General features: G+C 43.0%; 2 protein-coding genes across 3 annotated transcripts; one reads left to right on the top strand and one right to left on the bottom strand.

Annotated features, from left to right (window-relative positions):
- Positions 1-337: 337 nt before the first annotated feature.
- On the bottom strand, positions 338-13704 carry hid1b (HID1 domain containing b). Of its 2 annotated transcripts, XM_080873876.1 has the most exons (19): positions 13579-13704; positions 11654-11803; positions 10496-10660; positions 8662-8781; positions 6535-6641; positions 5764-5880; positions 5239-5473; positions 5086-5142; positions 4859-4999; positions 4028-4118; positions 3762-3913; positions 2499-2577; positions 2248-2412; positions 1947-2168; positions 1694-1827; positions 1530-1613; positions 1347-1438; positions 559-717; positions 338-475 (listed from the first exon to the last, which is right to left on the bottom strand). In XM_080873876.1, the coding sequence occupies exons 1-19, from the start codon at positions 13642-13644 to the stop codon at positions 412-414; spliced, it is 2400 nt and encodes a 799-aa protein (XP_080730002.1). In that variant the 5' UTR covers positions 13645-13704; the 3' UTR covers positions 338-411. The 2 variants fall into 2 exon arrangements, with proteins under 2 accessions (XP_080730002.1, XP_080730003.1); XM_080873877.1 differs by lacking the exon at positions 338-475 and having other exon boundaries at positions 550-717; positions 5230-5473.
- plaub (plasminogen activator, urokinase b) lies at positions 8701-21727 on the top strand. The gene is made up of 13 exons (XM_080873879.1): positions 8701-8839; positions 11719-11833; positions 16328-16512; positions 16615-16708; positions 17945-18049; positions 18133-18286; positions 18732-18829; positions 19253-19294; positions 19373-19574; positions 19660-19811; positions 20661-20801; positions 21230-21378; positions 21467-21727. Coding segments are annotated over exons 2-13 (1518 nt in total). The 5' UTR covers positions 8701-8839; positions 11719-11832; the 3' UTR covers positions 21662-21727.
- Positions 21728-22996: the final 1269 nt, after the last annotated feature.

Genomic DNA, 22996 nt, shown 5'->3' with positions numbered 1-22996 from the left:
CTCAAGAACAAGCTCGCCCCTCATCATAGAACTTCATGTTGTTTAAAATATGGAGATGACAGCACCTCGCAGTCTTCTGGCCTGTGCGTCCTGATATATGCACGTTTTTAAAAAAAGCATTTTTAAAGTTTTAGGCAGATATATTGGTAGAGCAGCAGATTCAGGACCCCGGGGTCTCTGATGAGATTATTTTAAAGACTTTTACCTTCCTGTCGTCACACATCGGAGCAACAAGCACTCACGTTTTTGGCAAAATAAATAAATGTCCTACAAAACTGCCAGATATTAACATTTTTCCTTTAATTGGACACATTTACACATTCTTCATCTTTACATTACTTGGCATCAAGAATGAGCCGTCCTGATTTTTAATAACGGTTCAGGTGTGAGGAAGATAAACCAGCAGCTCCTCTAAATCCTCTGGATCTCAAACAGCCTGATGTCGGTGTCGTACCAGATCGGAGGGTCAACATTACTGCGGGAAGAAAGAAAAAAACCAAAACGCTAATAGAGGAGTTCACTGAACACATCCCAAAGAATACAGGCAGGTTTATTTACCGTAAGTAGATGACGCCCCAAATGTATGTGCGGAACCACATGGCTGTGCCAGCGTTGGCTTGGTACTTCCTGATGAGGATGGGGTGGGGGACGGGTAGGAGACCCACGAGTGTGCCGTGCTGCAGGAACTTGAGGATTTCCGACTCGTCAGTCAGACCCCTGAGGACGACAATAAACCGCGAGACACTGAGAATAAATCTGACGTCTAAATGCAAAGAATCAATAGTAACTTTTATGTGATAAATCTGTAAAAAGTGCTACTGTTTAAATTAACATGTTTGATGCTCCACAGAAATGAGTTTATTAAAGTGAACCTGTTCTGCAAAAATAACTTTTCAATCAGAAGTGCAACAAATTTCATTTCTTCAAAGAAAAGTGCACGCTCGTTGTATTAAATGTCATACAGACACATAAATGAGGTCATTTATGTTTAATTTATGTTTTCAGAGATCAAATATAGAAGTGAAGCTTACAGGTCAAACAAAACAACTGCAGGCAGAAACGAAAGCTTCACGATTCAATAATTACCTCGAGGAGGAGGTTGTGTTTGCAGGTGTGTGTCTGTAAACACGATGGCTCAAAAAGTTCTGAATGAATTCTGTTAAAACTGTTAACTGCTCATGTTAATCTATTATAATAACATTCCAGGTCACAGACAATAACTTTGCATTAAGACAGTTTTGGTTCATTTCTTCCAACCCTGCCTGGTGCTGCTCATTAACTAATACAGGTATTCATTAGTTATCACATAATGCATCGTTTAGTTTAAAATCTGAGGGATTTCCTACTTGTCGATGCAAATCTTCTCCACCTGAGGAACCAGGACTTGCAGCAACCTCATGATCGTCTGCAGGGGAAGTTTGGCCTTCCACGAGGAGACCTAAATGATGGAGGACGTCACATGACAGAAAATACACCCACGGAGCAGAAGGTAGAAGGTAAATGTGAGCAGATGAAGGATTTGTTCTGACCCAGTCGGAGTTAGCGCTCCACGCAGCCGTTGATGAGACGCTCGACAGTTGACTCCTCGCCGACTCCGACTGCGTGCGGTTAACCTAACACCAAAAAATAAACCACTTTAACTGCAGCAACTAAACTTCTGTGTGTGTGTGAGAGAGACGAGCCATCTGCTCACCTCGTGATCTCTCTCAGACTCGCTGGCTCCGGCTGCGATGCTGCTTTTAGACGTGTGCGGAGAGTCCAAATGTGGCACAGTGATCATCGTTCCATCCTGACTCACCTGAGACTTCTCTGTTATCTTATCGATTCCTACAACACATGATGACATGAAGAAGGCCTTTAAAGGAACAGTTCGATGTTTTTGGAAACCCCAGATATAGACTAAGTAAAAATCCTCGTTATTTGAAATTCTACTTCTTACTTCCTACCTGGAGTGGCCTCTAAGCTGGCTTTGAGTGTGCCGGGCTCGGCGGGTACAGCAGGTCTGGAGCCCTCCATGGACTCATTCTCTACAGAGTTCGCCCTAGAGATTCCCGTCCTCCTCTTCTTTTGCAGGGCCCTCTGAATAGACGTGGTATCGGACGGCAGGTTGGCCAGCTGGTGGAAAACGTTTCGCTTACGGATGATGGCGTACACCAGGTTGAAGTTACCTGTGAAAGGAGGGTTCAGATTGTTATTTGGGCAAAAGCAGTGACCTGCAAACCGATGAGCCTGTGTCTGCGTTCTCACCATCAAACTGATACTGGATGATGTTGTTGCAGACCTCCAGCAGGAAGAAGACCAGGTGGTGGTTCTGCAGTGAGGAGAAGAGGAACCAGGGCGTGGAGAAGGCCTCCAGGAGGTGAAGCAGTTTGTTGGCTGCCACCATGGACAGGCTCTTCAGGTAAGGTGAAACTGTGGAAGCACAAAAGGTCATCCCAAGGCTCAAGCAGCTCTGTTGCTCCTCCACCAGGGGGCAGCATTTGCACTGTAATACTCACTGTTCACTATGATGGTGAGCAGGCAGTCGAACAGAGGCTGGAGACGCTGGTGTCCGCTGGAGATGATTTTGTGGAAGATCTAAACATGACAAAGTACTTGGAACAAACTCAGTGGAGACTGAAAACGAAAGTAAAAACACTCAAGCTTCCATCACAAAGTCAAACCACAAAAAATATCCTGTCTGTCTTATAAAAACGCAAAAAACTATGATGTCCTGAGATCTTTAGGAGAGCGTTTAATTGAAAACGCAAGACCAGAATGTACATGACATTTAGCTACAATTAAAAAGAGGGAAAATGTTTTATTCCAGGTCAAATAAAATGTTTTTTTGTTTTTTGTGGTTGTTGCTGCAATTTGTCTTTCTGCATTAATTAAATACCTGCTGCAGTCACAGGAACCATCCACAGATACTGGTAAAGCTGAAAGTTGGAGGATCGGACGCTAGCAAGCACCTGGGATCTACCTCCCTGCAAGGCCTGAGCTCCATTAACTGGAGCCTCTGAACTCTACACTGCCAACCCATAAATGCTTTTGGTACTTTGTTATCACCAATTAAATATCTGTAAATGTGCATCGTTAACCAAGTTTGTTATCGTTAGCTGATAACTGCATAAGAATCCTGCACACATCCATCTTTTATATCCAGTCTGGACCACAGGTGTCAAACTCCAGTCGTCGAGGGCTGCTTTAATGACCTACTAAAATTAGTAGATCATTAGCAAGACTCTAATGAAGCTGACTGCATGCTGAGGATGCAGTTCAGCTACTTGATTCATGTTACAGACGCCCAGGAGTGAATGAACATGGTGCAATAAAAGTACTTTTAGAAGTACATTTTTCCAAACTCTTACATTTATTTAAATGTACTTGAGCAGGGTTGGGTGTTGCCACCTCAGCATGCAGTCAGTTTAATTCAGGTGTGCTGCAGCAGGGACACATGGAAGAGTTTCAGGACACCGGCCGTCAAGCACTGGGGTTTGATACCCCTGGTCCAGACACAAAACGGACCGTGTCTTTCTGGATCTACTACAGAGGTTAAAACTTGCCTGACTGAAATGTCCAGTTAGTACTCTGTAGTTCTCAGCACTATCCAGAAAGCCAGTAAAGCCAGGCATGTTTTACCAGGTGACTGATAATTCGCTAACCCAAGAGTGCGCTCCATCCCGTGGTTTCTTTCTGCCAAACACAGGATTTTCTGCCTTCATTCGTAGATAAATGAAAGAAATAGATTCTCTCATTTATTTCACGCCATAACGTCTCACCACTATGAGCAGGTCGGCGTGGGTTCCTGTGAACACAGGAATGTCCATGGGCACACGGAGAGCGTACGGCTTGTTCAGACGGACGCCAAAGTTTCTTTCTCCACTCAGCAGCAGCAAGATGAAGACGCCGATGTGCATGAGGCCGAGCCGGGCTGCAGACGCACACAGGGGAAATGTTTTGTTTTTAACACAGGGAGCGATGACAGTTTATACAGATTTATATTTATTGTTTCACACGCACGCGCATGCACGGAGACGTGACTCACACTGATCCGCTCGGGCATCGTTCAGGTAGAAGAGGATGGGAATCAACATGTCCAACACGTCGCTGCTCTTCAGGACGAAGAAGAGGAATTTCTAAAACACAAAAATAACAAAATCAGGTTTGGCTTGTTTGCTCCACTTCACTCCATCACACATACAACTTCATCAGCCCCACACACACCTACGAACCAGGACTAAGTCCACATTAAGAAAAAATTGAGAAGGAACCAAATTTTTCAATTATTCTTGTTTATTTTGAGAATAAAGTTTTTTTTCACAAAAAAGTGAAATTACGACTTTAATCCAGGATCTTATTTTTTATTACTACTATTGTTAATTTCATTATACTAAAGTCTTCAAGATTAACGTTGTAATAGCATTTTAGGAAATAAAATGGAAAAAATATTTTCAGTTAATTCTCGAACTACTACAAAATTTATCTTGAAATGAACACCAATCATAAAAAGGAAAAACACAGAACCATGATGTGTTTTTGTAATCACAGCCTTCACCAGCAGGGGGCAGCATTTTACCACAGACTGTGTCGAAATGTTCTCATTTCTCCTGATTATTTCCTTTTCCCCATTCTGCCATTTAAACACTATGTTTTGAATGAGGGTTACATGTGAGGGCCACACTTACGCTTGTTTATCTATTTAGCAGTAAGAACTTCAGTCAGCATCAGTAATGTCCCATACAAACACACTGTCCTCTCCACATTCAGTTCACTAGGACCTGACCACCGTGGTTGCACACGAGCAGCTGTTTTTGTTGATGAAATATTCTCATTTCCTGAGAATCCCTTGGCTTCCTGTTGCATTTCGTGCTCGCACCTTGTTGAAGTCGCAGAATTTCCAGAAGAGGATCAGCAGCTCCTGGTGGAACTGGATCTTCTTGGTGGATCGGGGCAGATACGTCTGGATGAGAGGGTTATTGAGCAGCCGAGCCAGACCTTTAAGGACAAAGCTCAAATCCTGATGAACAAACAAGGAGAACACACACTCATAAACATCCCAGGGGATCATGCTGTTAGCTGCTGAACGGCTGGATGTTTCAATACCTCCTCTCTGTGTATCCTGGAGAGATAATTCACAAACAGGTTGTCAGGTCCACCAGGCTGAAAAATAAATCAGCATCAGTGTTTATATTTTAAATCATAATCTTAAAAAAAATATACTTGTATATATGTGGATTAATTACTCACTGTATGTACCTCTTGCTCCTCCTCCTCAGCTGAGGGACATGTTGAGGGGTCCAGGGCCTGGAGGGCGGCGCTGGCGGCTGAGCCAGCCTCGTGCTCCAGGGTGACGATAAGGATCTGGACCGCCTGCTCCACCAGCTGCTCCCGGTAGTCTGAGAACAGCAGGTGGTTGTACGGGATGCCGTAGCCCACGGGGTCGTAGGCACAAACCACATTGAGCAGGGAGGTGAACAGAGGCAGGGCGTGTCTGCGAAAAACAGGTGGAGGTGAGTCTGCACAAGCTTAACGAGGATGAATGAAAGGCTGTAGTGATGTATACCCCTGCTCTGTATGTCAAATATTACTGAACACAGACCTACAAACACTCCTTAAAATGAATTCCCTGTTTTTAGTTTTTAAGACGGATGAATTCACTGTCACAAAGGTTTTGGATTTTCTAATAAATTCAACGTTAAAACAGAGAAGCAGAGAGTGCAATTCAACAGGAGAGAAGTTATCTCACTCCGTCTGGTGAGGTGTTGTCAGGTATAAAGTCACCTGTTGGCTGTGGAGCAGAAGAAGGAGATCCAGGGGTTGAGGACTTTGTTTTCAGCGGAGGGAGGAAGGTACATGGCTTCAGAGAAGCAGGTGAGGAGTAACTTCAGCAGCTCTGTCCTGGAAAGGGCGTTAGCACAGGATGGAGGGATGTTAGTAGGTGAATTCAGCCTGATACAAACTGAATTTGCGAGATAGCAAAAGAATGATTATAATCAGGAATCTGTAGTGATGTCTAATCTGGGGGTTTCATCATTTTAGAAGATTAAATTCAGCAGCACAGCTTTACTTATTACTGCATACAGAAAACAAACATTGTTTCTTCTGTTAACGGCAATTAAAAAGAAACGGCTCGTCGTCCAGGCTGAAGCTGTTAGAGCACAAGCAGGAGCGCTCAATACTGATTTGTTGTTCACGTGAGGTTTTAATCTTCACTTGTCCTGCTGAAACCAGCAAATCTGGATCGGATGACAAAAACAGAGTATAAAGAGAGAAAAACTTTGACGGCCTCTTTGGGGCGAGTGTGGATGCAGAGGTGGAGCTAAGACTGGTTGGATATCGATGTGACTGACTTCAATGAAACAGATTCATCCAAAATTTCAAAAAGACTCCCGCACGGAGACGCTCAGCCCAGGCACATTAATTCTGATTACATTTCTTTTTGCAGTAGTTCCACATGTGCAGGAGCCCAAATCAGTATTGATTACATACATGTAAGCTCAGACATGAGCCAACACTGCGATGACCAGCACTGAAAGGATGCTGAAGTCTCACCTGTTCAGGTCGTGGACGTAGTTCAGAGGAGGTGCCTGAGCGAAGCCCACGCCGGCCTCCCAGATGTACTCACAGCTGTCTATGGCTCGTATGTCATCAGCTGTATCCTGCAGCAGAGACAACAGGTAAAACATTCAGTGACATTCCTCCCGAAGGTCCCCGAGAGCTGAAATTACTAATGAGCTGAACTCACGACAGGTTTGATAATCGATTATGAATTGACTTGAAGCTGAAAGTTCTTTGCAAACGTGACCTCTGCAGGAACGGTCGTTCTCGAGGCGGGGCCACAGAGGTCACTGAAAGGTGGAGCTTGACTCATAGGAATGTACTGTCTGTGTGTTTGTGACGCCAGGAGCTTCTCTCACACACTCAGCTTTCCTCCCCCCGCCTCACACCTGGAGGGAGAGGCGGTGTGTGGAGTGTTAGCCTCATTTACTCACAGACGTGGATTCTTGTCCACAGCTAAAGCTGGAGGTCTAAACAGAGCTCCGGGACTGAGTTCACACTTACTTCTACCATGCAAGTCATCAAATGGACCAAGCTAAGCCCTCCGCTGACAATATCTGCATGTAACACCTCCGCAGAGATAACTACAGCTTTATGAATAGATGTGACAAGGTGCTACCACTGTAAGTGAACTGACAGCTCCACGTACGCCACACAATGAAGTTCACTGGTGTCAAACGCCAACCGCAGTGAACTCTGGTGTTCTTCTTGAAGCGTGGGATACTCTTTAAAAGCAAAAGCTTTGCATAGCCGTTCAGCACAAGTCACTTTCTTTACGAAAGGAAGTTATTTTAGACCTTTGAAGAAGTGTCCAAACCAAGTATGGGACGGGGACCTACACCAAACATCTGAAAGTGAAACAAAAAGGAAGCAGGTCACTGAATCCTTTTACTCTGGTGAGCATAGGATACGCACAGACTGTATGTGAAAGATGGACATAGCAGCCCTCATGTCACCCACTGATTAGTGTATGCACTGAGAAGCCTCAAGCTGAGCAGTGTTGCTCATTCTTTTTGAAACCTGTGAGACCGAGGGACACTGCAGGCTCACTATACCGTAATGCATACCTTCCTTTATTGTCTTCATTTATTCTAAAAAGAACCACAATAAAAAAAACATTAACTTCTAATAAATAAAGCTTAAAACTCATAATGGAGACCATAAACTCACTAGGAAAGTGTTTACTCAGGTCACAAGACAAGCAAGCTTTCTGCATGAGTACATTTATTTACGTGCTGTGCATTGTTTTAGCCGCTCGTGTCACACGGGAGGGTCTGTGGATGCAAGCAGGGGCTTTTGACCTCTGCATCACTAAATCCATACCAGGAAGTGAAAGCTGAAATTCAAGGCACAAATGAGGTTTCCCTCCAGCCATGTGTTTCTTTGTGCACACGCCTGCTTCACGCCTCAGAGGTCACTGGGGCAGGTGGGAACAAACAGCAGCTGCTGGCTATTTTCCACATTCTCCTGCACAGTTTCCTTGATTTTAACATTTCCTCGTGAGGTAGCAAGGAGTAAGGAGTCATCCGATGAGATCACCTCCCAGTCTCTCAAACGTCTGAATGTTTGCGGAGCACAATAAAGACGTTTCCACCCTTTCCAAACATGGCCCCTCTCCTCGCGTCCCACAGAGTCACTCATTAACTTGAGCTACCGCCCGAGAAGGTTGTGTTAAGAGATAACGGCGCTAAGAGGTGCTGCCACGGGAGCAAATAACAGGCTTACTTCTTTTATATGAGCTGTAAAGTGCTGACACGCCTGTCGATTCAGAGCTAAAACAAAGCAAACAAACCACGACTCTGAAAGGCATAACTCCAAACCACCTTCAGGTCAATATTTTTATATGTCTAATCCTCTATCTACCTGAACTTTTTGTTTTCAGTGTTAATTAACAAAAACCATGTTAAGACCCTAAAAGCCCAGAAAATAAATATTTCAAACCCAACAATCAAACAGCCTCCTGTGAGCAAGTACTCGCTGACAGTGGGAAGGAAAAAACACCCTTTTAACAGGGAGAAACACAGGGCAGAACCAGGCTTACGGAGGGGCAGCTGTGACCAGCTACATAATGAGTAAGGCTACTTTTGCATGGTCAGTGATGCGGGGGGTTGCCAGACTCACCGGGCTGTTCTTCTTGTGGCTCTGGATGGTGAAATCTGGACAGAAGAGCAGGTCAGCAATGGCCAGCAGCAGGGACTCAGCCAGAGGCCGACCTTCGTCATCAGCATCGTGGTCCAAGTGCTGGAGGGAGAAGAGCTGAGGCTGTGACTCTTATGGTACTTTTACTGTATCGTTGCTGGTAAGTCAATTTGTTGTTTTTGTGCCGCTCTGGATCCATTTCAGAGTTGGTTTTTATGTCACTTAAGTCCCAATTAGTTGCTTTAAATCACAGACTGTATATAGAAAGTAACATGTAGCGTAAAGCCAATGGCCCATCAACTTAAAGTTGATTCTTTATTATGGCCAGCAGGGGGCGTATACTCCGGTCAAGTCTAGTCCTATAGAAACCTTTGGGAAAATTACCCTCATTTCCTTTGCTATATCAACTCAGCGATATTATTCCTGATGACATTATAGGGTTAATTGCTTGCTTTACATTTTATTGACTACAGCACAATGATTATCTTTGAAATTATGGTCCCCATAAGAACAGGACAGTAAAGCTTTTCTGTGTGACAGACAGCTCATCACCCCGTGAGTGTAGTGTGTCAAAAAAGGTCTAATTCTTTTGTTTATTTGGTGGACCAGCTTCCAAAAATGTGCTTTTTTTCTCTCATGTCTTGAGTTAAAAGATGAGTACTGCTATTGGTTAACTCAAGTCACTGGCTGACTCAGCAGGATCCCTGAAAATGGAGGAAACACCTGGAGTGTAGCTGCTGTCACTCCAAAAAGCATGCATAATCTACATAACCCAAATAAACCAAAAGTCATTCTTATTACGTCTAACTTTGTGTCCTGGAAAGATCAATTATGAGTTAAACTGACATTTTATGCTATACTTTATTCAAGGCTAAGCTACCTAGCTGCTGGTTTTAGCTTCATGTTGAGCAAACAGACAAGAAAATGATGGATGGGTCATCACATTTAACTCTAAACCACATACACAGGTTTTTCCAAACACTGTCCACTTGTATCTTTCCACAGCATAAATCCATAATCAAATATAAGAGTTCAACCATCCGTTAGCCACACAGAGTCGTTTCATTCATACAATACTGAGTAATCAGCCTGCTCCAACCAGCAGCTGCTCTGCACTTTATTTCAGTCTCCCACTTTCATTAAGAGACATTCAATCCCTTCTAAATTCAACCGCTGGCCAGAAAGAGCAGGAGACACAATATGGGCAGTGTTTGGACGCAGTCCCCTGCCGACCGGGTAACCAGAGACCCAGCAGCCCTAGGTGGGAAACGGGGGGAAGGCAGGGAGAGGAGGGATTTGGACAGACACGTCAAAGCATCAGCAATCTCATCTCACACTGCAGAGTCTGTTCTGAAAATCAGATGGACCCATCGCTTTGAACCGGCGCAGATTATTAAAGGTGGAGATATCAGAGAGGCTCAAGTCCTCAGATATCCGCAGAGCCGACAGATTAAACCTAACAAACTGTCTGCAAGCTAAAAGATTTCCTCCAAATGCTTTTTCTGAGACGTGGCAGGAGTTCTTAAATAACTTTCTCCCTTTTCCCCTCTTCCTCTTCTTCTTTTGCAAAGATCAGTTTTATGAACTATAGATTCTGACTTTTCTGTCTCTACTTTTGTTTGAAAAGTTACTAAAAGCATTTAATCAGCTACCAAACTAATACCTGCAAAATATATAAATATCATCATTTCAATGATATGTGACAATAAAGCTGCAAATATTTGGTGTTTTTACTTGGAATAAATAAAATGGCCAGTATAGGTAAGACTAAAAACAGCCACGTAGATGAATACATTAAAAGATGTCAGTGCCGTACCCCCGCTCGGCCGGGGATGGTGGACCAGAAGAAGCCCCTCCAGTCGGCATCCTCGAAGATGTAGGGCAGGATGCGGGTGAGCAGGCGCGTGCAGTTCAACACGGTCTGGCGCTCCTTCTCAGAGGGGCAGCCGGAGTCTGCTCCCCGGACCAGCCTCTCCACCGCCTGGGAAAAACCAACACAAGTATCGTGCAAATATGAGATGAAATAACCAAGACAGACAAAAGTCTACTCTTATTTATTCACCCGAGGTGCCTGTTTTACCTGTCAATCATCATTTTATTTAAAGGCCACAAAAAGTGTTGGAAAATTCTATTTTCACCAGGCGACTGAAGCATCAAGCTTCTGATTGGTGAGTGGACTCATTAGTTTGAGCTTGTTTTTATTACAGCGACTCATTCTTCTAAACTCTACGTGACTTCATCGTACTTGTAAGTGTAAAACTATGTCAGCAAATTGGGTTCGGACCCCAACCCCAATCAGTGTGACCATCATGCATGACAAATAAATGCAGAAAATCTTCAATAGCATATCTTCTGACCAGCTAGCCTTTGTAGCTGCACTAAAATACATTAATACTTGCAGCTGTTTCTGTCCAGCAGCTACTTCTTTGAGGTTATGGTGAAAAGCATGGGTCGTTCCACATGAACCAAATAAAACCTCAGGAGTTTTTAAAAGCACATCTTTTTGTCACATGACCTTCAACCAGTCACCAAAGCAGCTGTCTGCCCTTTAAAACCTTAAACTACCAAATGATCTTCAGACTTAGTTTCTCTGTTTTTCTGCATTTCTATAAATGACGTTTGACCTTTGCCATCAAACTGTGGGAACAACAAACAGCTGCATTCCTTTGTCTCCGACTGTATCCAGGATGGACAAAAGCTGCTCTAAAGCAACGTACAGAAGTCCTCGCAGCTGGTGGCAACAAAGATCAGACAGAAGATGTCCTAAGAAGCCTTAAACATGTGAGAGAGGGCTGACACAGGGCAGAGTGTTTAAGGTTTCATTCCATGTGGGAGTAAAACTGATTTATACAGCAGTTTAAGACTGAAAGTAAGTCTGTGCAAAAAACTCTAAACTGACTCAGAAACAAGACGATTACACCCTCAGTCCTGATACTGAGTCACGCTTGCCCCAGTCCTGAGGATGTCAGGTTACCTTGTAGCAGAGGGTTGCCAGGTTTGACGGAGACTCCTCTCTGACGGCTCTGATCTCTGCCGCAGGAACCAGAGCAAAAACATCCTGAACCGTGGTGGAGGAGTCCACCCAGAACTGATCCCAGAACACGTCGTCTGAGGCTTCGACGGGCTGCAGGAGAGGAAACGCACACTAACATCAGTGTGTGTGTGTGTGTGTGTGTGTGTGTGTGTGTGTGTGTGTGTGTGTGTGGCTCATCTGCTGCTAAATACATTGTGTTGATGAGGAGGTACGATCTTTCCTTTTTGCTTCATGGCCGACAGAAAACATAACCAAGGATCAACAAGCTTATCCAAATTATTCACATAGAGTAACACATTTAATTCTCTGTCAATCAACTGATTGAATTAACAACATTTACATTATTGATAACTTAGTGATTTTATTTTCCCATTAACTAATTAACCATTTCAAAGCTAAATAAAAAAAAGCTGGACATAAAAAGATCTCAAACGTTTTGAGTCACCCTTCATTTCTTCATAATTTCCATAGGAAATAGGAGCAGTGACCTATGGAAACATCTGCAAACATGTTATAAGAGGCAAAAACAGAGTTTGACAGTAAATATTTGGTGTTACTGGCTTTATTCCTCAGCACAGCCTGAACTCTCTGAGGCAGCTTTCTGTAATTTATTTCAGGAACAGCTCTCTAAGCCTCTTGCATCCCAAAAGCTCTTCTTTTGTTCCATCCTCTGTCAAGTTTTCCAAGCTCTGGGGAGGCTACTCCATCACTGATAGTCTAGCCAATCAGAATGTACTTTTCTGTGTTCATAATCTCATAAATTCTCAGTTCTCAGTGTACAACACCACAGAGGGATGTAGCTGATGAGCTGTAGCATGAAGATATGGGACAGAGTTGTTGAAGCTAGGTTAAGAAGAGAGGTGACGATCAGTGAGCAGCAGTAATGCCGAGAAAGAGCCCAGCAGAGTGCACTTCGAGAGTATTGATGGAGAAGTAAAGAGAAGTTCACAAGGAGCTTGGCTGTGTCTTTGTGGATCAGAGAAAGGATAAGGATAAGCGAGGAACTGTGGTGCTGAATGAGGAAGTCATGTGAGACAGCGGTGAGGTGTGCTGAAGGAGCCAGAGATGGGATCGAGGTGGGACGACATCACAGATGTGCTCTGAGCCCCAGGCTGACAGACGAGGTCAGGCAGGAGTGTCTGTGGACTCTGATGTCTAAGCAAACAGTTGATTAATCAGACAAAGTCAGTTCTTTAAAGATCTCCTTCAGTCTGACCAACACTGAAAAATAAAGACGATGCAGGTTTAACCCAGGATAAATATACTTGAAAATTGATTCTTTTTTGTCTATTTTAGCTAATCAACCAATCACTTCTGCTTCGAACACAAGAGACCATATGAGCCCATAAACACCCAGATTCCAGCTTTACCAGCAGCTGACCTAACATCTGTTTCACGCTACAGCAAACCACCACCCACACACCACCTGGATCAGTTTCGATCACTCGACCAATCGATTAACGTTGCAGCTGTCCCGTCCAGCCCTGTTACCTTTAAACACACCTGTCAGCCAGAGAAACAACTGCTGGCCCAAAACTGATGCAATCTTTAATATTCCCATCTGCATATTAAAGCCGTTTAAGGATCACGTCACAGACAAAGTCCAAAATGACTGTTTGGAGTCCCTCAGACTGCATAAGAAAAAGAAGAAAATCCGTATTCTGAGAGGCAAGCTTGCTTTCTGTTTAAAAATCCTCGTTTATGAAATAACTCCAATGATTTTTTTCAGGTTTTTCTCTCCACTTTGTGTGACGTACGCTGCCATCTGGCACTCCAACTTTATCTCCACATCTCCACTAACGCTAAAAGCCAAACGCTCAGCGGAACTTTCCTCATGTCACCTTTTAAAGAAAACAAACCCCGACCTGAGTTTTGGTTGTCAGCTGGACCACCGCTTTCCTGAAGTGAAGTTTGCTGTCTGCGTTTCCCATATTTCTGTCTCCAGCCACCTGCTGCCTGCCTGCCTGGATCCACAGGGAGGATAATCTGCCTCATCCACAGCGCTGTGCGGCCACTGCGTTCAGGTGCAGCTCGGAAAAATCACGCTCATGCTGCTTCCAGCGTGTGTTTAATTCAAACACACATTTCATTATTTGTTTGTACTAAAAACAAGTATGAATATTTGTGAAAGTAAATTATACATAAATCCAGAGTAAAAATCAGCCTGTGCAAAACTGGGAGGAAGCTAAAGCCACGTATAAAGCCCCCTCGAAGAAACCCAAGCACAATAAAGTGGAATAAAATAACCTACACTTCAACTTAAATCTTAAATAAAGAAGCGAAGCTGCTTTATGAAGAAACAGGGAGATGCTGTAATATCCGTGTATGCATTTTCGTAGGAATATTGCAATATGGATTTTTTTCTTATAATTTCATGGAAAATTCCCAAACATTTAGTAAACCTCCCAAAAAGAAGAGTTTTTGTAGGACAGACACGAGAAGACAAACTCTTTTATAAGCCGTTTCATAGCAAACTGAACAAATGAATAAAATACTTTATTTAAAAAGTTATTTTAAAAAATTAATAAAATAATAATGAAAAGTTTTGTGGTTAAACACTGAGAGAATTGGAAATGGGAAACATGGAAATTATCCGAATATCTGCGAATGCATTACAAGCACGTTAGCTAAAAAAATGCCACAAAACAAGTAAACAAACAAATAAATAGATTCAGTATTAACGAATTAAAGGCACATTAATAATACCAAATAAACAATAAAACAATAAGGGTTTTATATGCTAACAAATATAAATAGAAATATATGTAGATAAAATAAGAGAAAACCAACCGAATATCACAAAGTAAAATAAAAGATATTCAATACCATTTAACGGATAAAACATGTAAAACCATTCTGGATAAAAATGCACATTTAATACGGTATCAATCAAATTATTGTTTATTATTGCGATATGTAATTAAAATCAGGATTTTCCTAAATTAATAGAATCTTTAATTAGCTCCTCTGTCTCAATAAGAGTTGTAGCGATTACCTCGAGTCCCTGAAGGCAACATCAGCCCAACAGGATCCAAACGAGGCGACTTCCGGGATCCTAATGTACATATTTGCTTTCCTGCTTTTCTCATTCTTCTTCAGTTTGCTTTCGTTTACATATGAGGGACATTCAAGAGACCACAGTCACCTGCATCTTCATGTCACCTGAAGGCAGGAAAGTGATGCTCGTTAACGTGCACCGTTAGCGCGCACAGAGCCCCTTCAGGTCCAGTCAGGATAAATGAGTTCTGGCGTTTATGGAGCAACAGCGACATCCAGTGACTTCACTACAAAAACAGGCCAATCACATACAATTAATGTCAGTACTGTTTATATATATATCGAGTTATTTTAACTTAAGGTTTAAAAGCAAATTATTAAATTTAATAGCAAAAATGCGTATATATTTATTTGTTATAAATTAGCTTCTGCGCAAATACATATGTTATTTTAACTTATATACTTTAGAGAAGCTGTGACAATGAACTCAATGCTGTAAATGACTCAGTGACAAACTAGCTCAAGGCCACTTTAGTTGTGTATGATCCAGTTTTGCAGCTTGGTACAGAGCCCGCCACTGTGTTTTTGTAAATCACTTTGCAGTGATGGTACTCAAGTAAAATTTGATGCTATCATTTATTTTAAATTGAGATAGAGCACCGTGAAATCTGACTTTTTTTTTTTTTTTGGAAAAACGGGTATAGCCCCCTGCTGGGCGTCAGAGGTAGTGCAGGTTTAAGTCTAACTTTGTAACATGGGGCGAATTTGGACATTTTCTAGTTTCAGGTCTTGCTAAATACAGCAGGCCTGTGGTCTGCAACCAGAATGAAAAGAGACAACAACAAATAAACTATAAAACACGACCTGTTTGACCAATGAACCACCAAATAAATTCGTAGTCTTCAGGAATAGTTCTCCAGGCTTCTTGAAGGACATTTAAAGCTCTTCTTGGGACGTTGGTGGTTTTTGTTAATCATCCCATCAAGCTCTAAAACACCACTGGCTGAAATCAACCCATGACAGAGTCTACACCATGTTGAACAGGTTTCACACTGTTGTACTTCTCTTCTGACCTCATCCTTACAAATTTTACTTTTTTTTTGTAAACCAAGAAATGTCAGATTTAGAGTCATCACTCCATAAAACCTGCTGCCACAGGTTTCAGTCCAGTTCTTGTGTAGTTTGGCATAGTCAGCCTTTTTCTCCCAGTTTTTGTTCCTTGGAAGCAAAATGTAAAGAAATGAGGGTTGACTCAAGACTTTAGCACAGCACTGTATACACATATATACATATTTGTGTCAGACCACACCCACTAAAATCCCCAAACCATTTCTTGGTACATCAGTAGTGTGAGTTTCCCAACAGATTATGCTGTATGGAAGCAAACACAGTGCAGTAATGTGATATTCAGACAAATATGAACATGTTTTATTTAATCAAACATCCTGATTCATTTAAATCCAATTATAGTTACCTTCAGCATGTAAACACCTGCAGTTCTAGACTGGCTGACATACCACAGATACTGATATGCTCCCTGAAAACTGATGGTGTGGATTACCAGTGATGACTCATTCACATGTACTGTAAACAGCTATTTCTTCACTCTACATCTAGTGGGTCAGCCAGCCAGCTGTCAGCCAATCAGGACTCCTCCCTCCACTGAACAGAATAAACCCCGAGGAGGCTGCCACTCTGCAAGCACGCTCATGCAAAGCCTTCAAACCGAGCCGAGAAGCATCATGAAAACAATGAGAAGCTTTTTCCTCTGCGCGCTGGCCTTCCTGTCAGCAGCTCAGGCTGTGAGGACAATTATTTTTATCTGTTTTTATTTTTTTATTAACTCCAATTTTATGTTAGTCTTCTTTCACGAGGCTTTATTTAACTTTTTAAAATGTTTTCAGGGCCTGCTGGATGAAAGGAGAAGGCGTGAGTTAGCTTTTTCCCCCCACTCCTCCTCTTCCTCGTCTTCGTTCTCCTCGTCCTCTCAGCGTTCAGGTGAGACGCTTTTATTCATCTCCTGAGCATGAAATGTGTAATTTACTTTGGCAGCAAATAAGCAAAGCTGTATTTAGACAGCACACTTCATTCCAGGTGGAAGCACAAAGTGCTGCTCCTATGATTACCTACAATACTGTGCAAAAGTCTTGAGCCACCTGTATTTATTTATATTTTGCCAGCTTGAAAGTCAATATTTGATGTGACTTCTTGTTTTCCTCAGCACAGCCTGAACTGAATTAGCTCTCCAAGCTTAATGTAGGAGATTCAGCGCTTTTGTGTGGCTGTTGGCTGCCGTCTGTTTCATGATCCCACACTGCTTCAGTAATGTTGCATTCTGGGCTCTGTGGGAGGCCAATCCATGACTGTATGACAGGAAGAATGTGAATGTAGGTCAGTGGCTTAAGGGGCTTAACAAACAACAGCAAACATTGTCAGCTACAAAGACTGGACTGAAAACAAATGAAACAGTAGCTTTAAAATAATTAACAAAAGCAATCACTGAGCCTCCCCCCATCAAAAAAACAAACAAACTAAAATAAATAAAATCACGCAGCAGCAGAAATAAAATGATCATTTGACCCATAAATAGAGTGCTGAAAGGTGAGTCACCTAATGTGAGTCACTGGGTCGTTCCTGTGGTTTGGAGCATACAGCAGCTTCACCTGTACTCACCTGGGAATAACCAGACAGGCTGTTCCAGATTACTTGTGGCTGGTTCACCGCTTACTCACGTATCAGAGAGATAGTGCGTGACCTGGATGTTACTGAGTCAGGTTAGGGTTAGGGTCCAGCCCAGGGTCCAGACTCCCGTTTGCCGTCAGAACTTCCTTCATTTTTGCTGACAAAGATTCAACAAAGCGCTAAAAACATTCCTCAGAGATTTAGTCCATGTCGACATGATATCATCATGGTGCAAATTTCCTGTTCCACCACATCCCAAATTTTATCTACTCGATCTGAGGATTGTGATATGGCTACTTATCCCCCTGGAGGCACTTGTTATAAGATGGGCACACTGTGGTTATAAAGGGATGGACGTGGTCAGGTAGGCGGTGAAACTGCTGTGATTGGCTGATTAGATATTTCTTCTTTCTTCTAATGAACTGGCCTGTCAGTCTTACTGCTATACCTTGTATTATATGACCTCTTATTTTCCAGCCACATTTCATAATCATAAAATATGCTGTCGATGTGGGTCTCAAAAGTGTCGTCAGCTTTCGTCTTATTTTGTAGGTGAGATTTGTCTCAACGGCGGCACCTCGGTCCCAGCGCTGATTTCTGGTTCACACCTGTTCTGTCGCTGCACTGATGGCTTTGAAGGCACACATTGTGAAACAGGTGAGCAGCTCAACAGCAAACCAAACGTTACTGATAGTTTTCAGATTTTCTAATCGCCCTCACCTGTCATACTGTCACTTCAGTAAAAGCGAGTCACTGCTATGAGGGAGTGGGACTGTACTACAAAGGCACAGCATCTAAAACAGTCAGCGGACAAACATGTTTGCAGTGGGACGAGGAGACCAGGAGGCAGTACCTGCATTTGGACATCAACGCCGGGAAGCACAACTACTGCAGGTCTGAGTTTGGATCTTTGAAGTTTCACATTCCTTTTGCAAAATGTTGGATAGTTGGAAGAAAAAAAATATCAGTGTCTCCCACTAATCAGCTGGGCTCCTTCATATTTTTAAGCGAGTGTAAAAACCACAGCACTTTATCTTCAGCTGTTCTAGCAGTCCGGCTCTTTTAATTCAGGCGTTCATCAACCATAATCTTTAATCGAATAATCTAAACACCAAACATTACAGTTCATGCTACAGATTCCAGTTTTGTGACCAACTAGTCTCAGCAATCAGAGACAGTGCTCATATCAAACCTGTCAGTGTTAGCAGAGACGGTTAGAAAATGTTTTCAGGTCTTTCATGGCCAGATTCCATCATTTATACTCCAACCATTTGCATATGTTCGTCAGGCTGGACTGTTTGTTTACTTGGATGGTTTGTTTTTTATTTTTTTTATTCAGAAATCTTCACTACAGACGTCGTCCATGGTGTAACGTTTGGAAAAACCTGCAGCTGGTGTGGGAATACTGCGACATGCCGCTTTGCAATTTCAAGCCACGTAAGTGTGTTCTCTGATAGGACTGTTATTAAAGTCAGTGAAGCATTTTTCATTGATGGTGCATCAGTCACTGGAGCAAAAGGAGCCAAATTTATGGGGACCAGGAGGGAGAATAAAAGTCCAAAATCCACCATGGATTCAAAGTATAGGGGTTTTTCCAAATGCAGATGAAAATGTAACTGAATTCTGGAAAATTGGCAAAGAAAAAAAGCTAAATAATCTCTTATTTTGTTTAGAAGGGCATAAATATATTTTCTCAGCAGTTCTTTAAGTCTCACTCTGCTCTGGTGCTGGAGACTTTGAGACTTAGAGTATATAAAAAATCTCCAATGAGAATTTAAAAAATAACCCAGAATTTAAAGGGTTAAATGTTCTGGGAAAATCAAATCTTTAGCATTAAAAAAACCCATTTCTGTCTTATAGTTCCACCTGTGGCTTCACCTGTCCCCACCCAGCCAGAGCACGGTGAGTCCTCACTAACGCCTGTGAATCCCATTCCTCGCTTCTCTCGGCGACACTTTTAAACTTTTTTTCATTTTCCAGTTGCAGAGATGACGACATGTGGCCAGCGCACCAGAAGAAAGCAGCTGAAGATCGTTGGCGGAACAGTTGCCACTGTGGAATCCCACCCGTGGATCGCTGCCATATTTTGGCGCCCTAAATCCAAAGAGAAAGTTTTCCGCTGCGGGGGCAGTCTGATCTCCGCCTGCTGGGTCCTCACAGCTGCCCACTGCTTCCCCGACGGGTAGGAAGTGAGATCATTTACTGGAAATGCAGCAGGTGCTGAGAAATAGCTGTGACTGGACTTGTTTTGTGAATTTGTGTTTCAGAAATAACACCATAGCAGAGCGCTTCACCGTCACCCTGGGGAAAAACGCCCTGAACGAGAGCAACCCGAGCGTGGAGCAAAAATTCAGGGTGGAAAAAATCTTCATCCACGAAGGGTTTGATAATAACGAGGGGAACTTCAACAACGATATTGGTGTGAACACACAAATTAAAACATCTTTTGAAACTAAGTTTTTAATCAAACAGAGCGTTACTCCAGCCTCACTGCCCACAGTTGCAATGCATCTGCAAGCTGCTTTGCAACCCACTTCCACCCCAGCTGTTGTTCTGTGCGTTTTACTGTCAGGTGCCAAAACAGTCAATCCACCAAATAGAAGTTTCGACAGTTAGAAATAACACTTATCTTTGACTATAATTTAAAATATGGAAAAAATATATATTTATAGCAATACGTGCTGGGGGGGTTTTTCTCAAAAAACTTGAAAAGAATGTTCTGATTTTAGTCTGTTTGCCTCTATCAGTTAATGAAATCTCAACAAAGAGACACTCATCCTTTTTTTAAAAATTGGTTTAGGGGTTAATGTATTTTTAAAATAATACTTGGCTGCTTAACACCGAGGCTGATACTGCTTCAGATCATTTCCCATTAAAAGGGAGTTCTTCCTCCATACTCTCAGCGAGTGCTGCTCAAAGGGAATCATGTGATCAAGTGTCTCAAATGGTTAAAAGTTTGATTCCTGCCTGAGACATAAATTCCAATTGGGGTTGTGTTAGGAAGAACATCTGGTGTAAAAACTCTGCCAAAATCAAACGTGCAGCACTTTGGTGACCCCTTGTGGCTTTATTTACTTTACTATGGAAACGCTCGGACCCTAAGAAGAATCTTAAACCAGCATCCCACATTAGATGGATTTTAGGATCTAGTTACCTGACAAATTTAGTCATTCTGCAATAAGATTTTAGAATTCTCTTGAATTTCAGAGGCCTTTTTCTTAAAGCTGTAATTCAATCAAAGGTGTGATTGTTGATAATTGTCTTGCAGCTCTGGTGAAGCTGAAGACCAAACTTGGTAAATGTGCTAAGGAGAGCAGCGCTGTGAGGACGGTCTGCCTGCCGCCACCTCAGCAGAGCCTGCAGCCAGGATTCACCTGTGACATTGCCGGATATGGGAAAGAAAGTCACGGTGAGGAGAGTCCTCTGAGCATTGTTCTTACATCTGACAGAAACAAACGTATATCAAGTATGTCTACACTAAAATATTACACCTGTAAGTGAAGCCTGAAGCAAATCGAACATTAACTACTTGCAGATTTATGTGTTCGATCCAATAATAACTTTTGTGCTGTTTCAAGTTGAGCTGATCTGTCCACTGAATGTTTGCACACCGGCTACAAAGTCGGGAATCATTGACACACTCTGAACTTTGTGCTCATTTTTCTTTTGTTATGGGAATATTATTGGAAGCCTTACAAAGACAAGTCACCAGCTATCAGTGTAGCAGAACAAGTGAAGGAAACAGAGGCTCATTTAAAATGCCTAATTTCTGTAACTGCAGCACATAATTATAATTATGTTCACCCTTCAGGGCTTTAACACTCCTCTTCTCTCCAGCTTTGTGGTACAGGTCTCAATACCTAAAAGAGGCTCAGGTGAACCTCCTCGCCGACAACGTGTGCCGAGGGAAGGATTATTACGATAACATGATTACTGATAACATGTTTTGTGCCGCTCGTCCCGACTGGAGTCAGGATGCCTGCGAGGTATTTGCACACGTCTGGTCTCGACTTTGATTCCAGAGGTCGGTTTGTCAGTTTCCTTCAGCGCTGCTTGTCTTTTCTTCCCCCGCAGGGAGACTCAGGAGGCCCTCTGGTGTGCGAAGTCGGAAGCAGGCTCTTCCTGTTTGGAATAATCAGCTGGGGCGACGGCTGCGCCAAAGAGCTGCGTCCCGGTGTTTACACCAGAGTGACCAATTACAACAAATGGATAGAAGCGAAGACTCACCTGGGGTCCATCACCGCTGGAGCCATGTTTCCTCAGAAATGACCTTTAAGGCCCGCCCACATGTAGAGGCATTTGCTGGAGAATATTTCAGGTTGTGGTTATGCATGTAAACCTGCATAACCATAACCAGTTTCCACTGGTTGCAGTACAAATTGTTGGTGGTGGTGCTGTTTTTATTGTTCTAGTAGTTGTATAGCAATAATATGTTTATTATTCGTGTGAACAAATCCCAAGACACAACAAAAACTGGCGGTAATTGTAGCCTACGGCCCTATATTTCGGTCTGAGATGTGGGAGTAAGCCACAGTATTAGTACAACATCAAAACATGGAGTCAGAAGACCTGTGAAGCCTTGGACTGAATGCGGTTTTCTAGCCAAGAGATGTTCAGTCAGAAAGAGATCAAACACATTTGTCAAGTGCTGTAGCTGTGGTGTAGCTTTAACACAGCCAGCGTCGGTGTAAATATGTAGCACTCCAGCCAGGTGGCCAGTCAGAGTACTGACACAGAGAGACAACCATTCACACTCAGAAACCTGTGGGAGTAAGCCACAGTATTAGTATCAACATCAAAGGTCAGAAGACCTGTGAAGCCTTGGACTGACTGCGGCTTTCCGGCCAAGAGATGTTCAGTCAGAAAGAGATAATTTGATACGTAATTTGAATGGTAACATCCATCCATCCATCTTCTTCCGCTTATCCGGGGCTGGGTCGTGGGGGCAGCAGCCCAAGCAGAGAAGTTCAGACCTTCCTCTCACCAGCCACCTCCTCTAGCTTCTCTGGGGGAACACCAAGGCGTTCTCAAGCCAACCAAGAGATATAATCTCTCCAGCGTGTCCTGGGTCTGCAGACCCCGGGGCCTCCTCCCAGTGGGACATGCCCGGAAAACGCCCAGAGGCGCCCAGGAGGCATTCTTGTCAGATGCCCGAACCACCTCAACTGGCTCCTTTTGATATGGAGGAGCAGCCGCTCTACTCTGAGCCCCTCCAGAATGGCCAGCCACCCTTCGGAGGAAGCCCATTTCCGCCGTTTGTATCAGCGATCTCATTCTTTCGGTCACTACCCACAGCTCGTGGCCATAAGTGAGGGTAGGGACGTAGATCGACCGGTAAATTGAGAGCTTCGCTTTTACACTCAGCTCTCTCTTCACCACAATGGACCAGTACAGCGTCCGCATCGCTGCGAAACATCTTTCTGAAAATTCGGCCATTTACCATGTGGCTTAAACATAATCCAGTGCTAACCTTGGAACGGTCGCCTGGACTGCAATAACTCAAAATCTTACCAAGTATATTTGTCTTATTTCTCATCAAAATTATCTCATTACACTTAAAATAAGACACAATCAGCTACAGAGCAACATTTCAGTAAGATTTCG

Source organism: Rhamphochromis sp. 'chilingali', assembly GCF_963969265.1.
Source record: "Rhamphochromis sp. 'chilingali' genome assembly, chromosome: 22".
Lineage (NCBI taxonomy): Eukaryota > Metazoa > Chordata > Actinopteri > Cichliformes > Cichlidae > Rhamphochromis > Rhamphochromis sp. 'chilingali'.
This window is presented reverse-complemented; position numbering and strand designations above follow the sequence as displayed.